Genomic DNA, 4,781 nt, shown 5'->3' with positions numbered 1-4,781 from the left:
GAGGCTACCTGAGTGACCAGGCGAACCTTTCTTCTCTTCATAGTGTGTGTACTCGCTGGCTACGTCCATGTCCGAGCAGGCTTCCAGCTCATCAGACAGGAAGGAGGAGCTGCTGGGAGAACGGCGGGAGTCGGACAAGGCGTGGCTGCTGGCGGGTGTGAGGGACTGCGCGTCCAGCTTGGCCTGCAAGACTTCGATCACTTTCTCCTTCTCCTGCAGCTCCCTGCTGAGCCTAGTGGGGTGAGGGAGGACAACAGGTGAAACCGAGGTCACTGGACCAGCTGGGCCTGTCTGGGGCCCACGGGAAAAGTCACAGAGGTCAAGGGGACCATTCCTGCAGAGAATAATTGAAATAGCCCATTTCTGATTGGGGTGCAGAGGGAGGAGACATGATAGCCACCTAGTGCGCTGGCCACATGATACGCTGAGGATGAGCAGAGACAGAGCTAGCCCTTAAGGCGCTGCTGCTCCACGTCTGGTCCCCACTCCAGCTGCAGTCTGAGGACTGTTGGTCACTAACTGTTGGTCTCTCACAAGATGAGTCCAGAGGCTGAAGGGAAGCATGAGAGGTGGCAAGTTGGCATTGCACTGCCGTAACAGCCAAGGGCAGTCAGTGAAATCACATGGTGAGGTACACACCATGTATGCGTCTGTGATTACAAATGAAAACAAAAGCAAACACAAAAACGCTTTCTCCTTCACAAAAATTTGGAGGAGCACTGTGTGGTCTAACGCACACTCATGGCACAAAGGGGCTCAAACTAGTGGCCGTAACAAACTCTGAGCCCATATTTTACTGCGCGTTATAAGACTATCTGCAGCAACTCATCGAAAACTGGTTTCTGCGACATCTAGGCCTTTTTCCCTGGGAACCGTAACATTATTCTTTCTTCCCAAGGAAATTGGATGGCTATAAACTCACTACTGACTCAACATGGGAAAAGCCAACTTGGGAAAAAAGTACACTCTGGTCTCTAGACACATAGGGGAAAAGCAGAGGAGACCCTTGGGGGTGCCAAGAACCCCGAAACCTAGTTCGTTCACTTTTAGTCAGACTGGCTATAGGTTACTAAGCCTGGAGAATAAATGTGGAAATACAAGTCAATAGAATTCTATCAAAAGAGAGTAAAGAATTAGGTTAAAACCAACAACAGTACAGTGTTCCATGAATAAATTGATTACAATCAGCATCTTCTATTTCCCACCCAATTTGTGAAGCTCCAGCCATACTTGACCCCTTGGGCCCTGTTCCCGGTCCCTTTATCTTGAACTGAATTACCTGAGGGCCAGTGGCTCAAGTCCAGCTTGATCTTTCTCGCTTTTATGATCCTCTGCAAAGCAAATTCAGAAAGAAACAGTAAGGAATTATTAAACAGCTCCCACCTCACACATTAGAAATGCAGGAGCCTGTCTGGGTACAGAACGGTGATTACTCTATACGTGACCAGGGTATATGGGAGAATTCCTCTCGGAGGCCTCAGACTATGTTTAGCGAAGACCCGGCAGGCATTTCCGAGCTCACCGGGCAGACCTCCCCACCATCATGACTTCCTCTGCCCTAAATCAACGTGAAAAGCTGTAAAAGGCACTTGCCCAGCCTCCCTCTGGAATATTCCAGCCTCCAAGTCTGCTGCAGACGTCTTCACAGTCATACAGCTGTGTCCCATCATGGCTTTTATGTAGACCCCACTCTTGCTCTGAGGAGATGATGAATAGCCCTGCCCCCCCCTCCCCGCACCTGCCACCAAGATGTGCGATGCTTGGCCCCCACGACTGGCCCTGCTCTATTCCCTCAGGTGCTCTCAGGAAACTCTAAGTAAAGGACTCCGATAACAACCAACATTCCTACCCCCTGTACTAAACCATGTTCCAAAGGGCATAGTGCTTTATCCATCTTTGAATTACATTCATGTATTGGGTTGTTGGGAAAGTCATGACGTATATTTCTTTGCTTTTCAATGCAAAAATGCGTCATGACTTTCCCAATGACCCAATACAATACCATGCAATAAATAAAGAAGCAGAGACACCAAAAGGATAAGTCATTTGTGCAAAGCAAGTTCATGGCAGCATCCAGGCCTGAGCTTAGGTCTTGCGATGCTCAGTTCAGGGTTCTTTTCACTACCACGAGCTCCGTTGATCTCATCTCCCTTTCTCCCCCTTTGCACTGGATGGATGCAGCCTCCTTCCCTAAAGTTCACGTTCCGTGACTGATGACGTCTCCATGGTTGTACTCATGGCCTCTGCAACCCTGCGTGCTCCTCTCAGTGCTTCCCCTCAGCCAGTCCTGATGCTATAATGGCCCCCGGGGAAGGAAGCAGAAGCAGGACCCTGGGATAAAAGGCTGCGGTGGAGGTGTGGCAGCCACCTGCACCTGGGGCTATGGGAGTGACTAAGAGTGTCCCCAAGCCCGTGGCCAACTTACTGGTGCTGAGTTTGCTGGTGAGCCTGTCTGTCAGCTGGCTGCCCTGGGCAAGTTGCTCCCGGAAGCTCTGCCCCAGGTAGTAATCAATGTCATTGCTTCTCAGAAGGTCCTCGAAAGATTTGACTGCGTCTTTTGTATGCTGGGTGAGAAGATAACAGATACCTCTCCCTTCTCGTATTTTCTGGCGTAGGTAGGACAGTTCTCGGGCCTGATCCTGAATCAGGGAATCATATTTCCTAAGGCAGGGAAAAAGAGGAACCAAGTAAGAATGGAAAAGAGTGACTGGTGAGTTACTGGGGCTCCCACAGAGATTTCTGTGAAAAATGTCTCTGAGGAACTTCCCCACGTGCAATTCTGGCACTTACACCAAAGGAGGTATTTAAGAGTAAATTCTGCTCTGAGAAACTACTGCATTAAACGATGTATGCTACTGTTCTATATATGTGAGTCAAACGTCCAAAAATGAATCATAAGTTCTATGTGGGAAAGAGAGTGTCATATTTTACACCCCTTACAGCACCAGTGTAGTGGAGACTCACAGTAGATGCTCAGTAAATACGAACTATATTTATTGAATAGGTACTCAATAAATACTAAAAATAAATCGAGTGAGTAGCATCACTTAACCCTAAGTCTAGGTAGGACGTTTCATGTCTTCTGTTTCTGAGACCACCTGTATTATGGCTGACTGTATTTTGCAAAGGCGGCCATTACAGAGGCTCCGTTCCATTGCTCTTCTGCAATGAGGCTTTGCGGCTCTTATCAGCAGCAAGAGGCGATTCTCCACCTCCTTAAATCTGACTGGGCTCTACGACCACTTTGACCAGATAATATACTGGAAGTGATACTGTACAAAGGCCAGGAGTAGCCTTAAGTGGCCTGGAAACTTCCATTTCCTGCCTTTTGGAAGCCAGCTGCCACGTAGGAGTGAAACTGCCCTGGGACCAACATCCTATGAGAAGCCCAAGGCAGTAGGAGAAGCCCTAGGAGACGAGAAGCCACATGGAGAAAGGGGGGTGCCAAGTAGCACAGAGTCGCCAGACATGGCAATGAAGAAACTGTCCAGCCCAGCTGGACCTTTCAGATGACTCTCTAGCCCAATCGGCCATCGGATGGCAGCCACATTAGAGCCCCCAAGCGAGAGCCACTCCACTGAGCCCAGTCAATCCACATAAATTATTGTTTGAAGCCACTAAGTTTGGGGGTGGTTTGTCATTCAGCGTAGATAACCAGGACAGATATTGTGATGGGTGTGTGCCTGGTGTTTTTCAACACCAAGTATCGATAATAATGATGATGATGATAATAATAATAATAATAAGCTTAATATATGTTAGGCATCATTATAGGTACTTGTATGAATTCATTTAAACCTAATAACCACCCTTTGGGACAGGTTCTCTTATTACCCTCATTTAATAGGTGAGGAAATAGGCTCAGGAAAACGAAGTAGGCTGCGTGGCTAGTGAGTGCCAGCGCTGGGATTCAAACCCAGGAAGTCTGACTCCAGATTTACTGAGATGCCGCATATACTGTCAACTAATATATTCCTGGGAGGGAATGCCGGAGACCTGGTGTCTCCCAGGCTGGGCCACCATGCTGCTTACACACCTGTCCTTTCTTCAGTCCTGGGTCTACCACTGAAATAAGTGCTCTCGGGTTCTCTCTTCCACCTGCCTGGCTACCCTGCTTCAAACACCAACTCAGACATCATCGATCAGGTCAGGGTCTTACCCAGGCCACGAGGCTGACCTCAGCTCCTCCGCCAGCTTCCCTTCCAGGCCTGTTTTGGGGAGCTGGGCCTCCAGCTGGGACACTCTGTGGATCAGACTCTCCAGATCCTTTTTAGCCTGCAGCCCTGGGGGGTAGAAAGCCCCAGTGCCATCAGACAGCCAGCCCTCATCCTCGTCAGTGACACTATGGGGTGAAGACCCCTCAAGGGTGCCCACGGACTTCAGCTTGCGGGGTCTCTCCAGGCTAGACGAATAGTCGCTTGTGACCGAGAGGGACCGGACCCGGCTCTTGAGGTTCTGAATGATCTTGTTGGCCGTCTGCAGTTGGGCCTTCAGCTCTTTGATGTCCTTATGGAGGACAGAGATGTCCTCTGACTTTCCATATGCCTGGAACGCCTCCTGCTTCCGTAGCTGGCTCTCCAGGGGCTTCTTCCCAGGGAGACTGGCCACTGTCGAGCCCCGGTACTCCTGCTCAGAGCACAGCCCCTCCATGGGGACAGTCTCCCTGAGGCTATCCTGCTCCTCACACTCTGAAAAAAGACAAAGATGTCTTCCTGAGTAAAGCTGGGCATGTGGCCATAGCCACTCGCTTCGAGGGGAGGCGGTTTGGTCAGGAGGACAAT

The 4,781-nt window shown here is 49.8% G+C and overlaps 1 protein-coding gene across 1 annotated transcript in view; it reads right to left on the bottom strand.

Moving 5' to 3' along the window:
• PDE4DIP (phosphodiesterase 4D interacting protein) overlaps nt 1-4,781 on the bottom strand; it is a 225,947-nt gene that overhangs the window by 35,002 nt on the left and 186,164 nt on the right. Inside the window, exons 27-30 of the mRNA XM_019655807.1 lie at nt 4,160-4,686; nt 2,426-2,661; nt 1,280-1,331; nt 9-232 (exon numbers count right to left, since the gene is read on the bottom strand). Of these exons, the coding sequence (XP_019511352.1) occupies nt 9-232; nt 1,280-1,331; nt 2,426-2,661; nt 4,160-4,686 (1,039 nt within the window). The remainder of the gene's footprint in view (nt 1-8; nt 233-1,279; nt 1,332-2,425; nt 2,662-4,159; nt 4,687-4,781) is intronic.

Source organism: Hipposideros armiger, unplaced genomic scaffold (assembly GCF_001890085.2).
Source record: "Hipposideros armiger isolate ML-2016 unplaced genomic scaffold, ASM189008v1 scaffold_247, whole genome shotgun sequence".
Taxonomy (NCBI): Eukaryota; Metazoa; Chordata; class Mammalia; order Chiroptera; family Hipposideridae; genus Hipposideros; species Hipposideros armiger.
The sequence above is the reverse complement of the archived record's forward strand: the minus strand, read 5'-3'. Positions and strand labels throughout refer to the sequence as shown.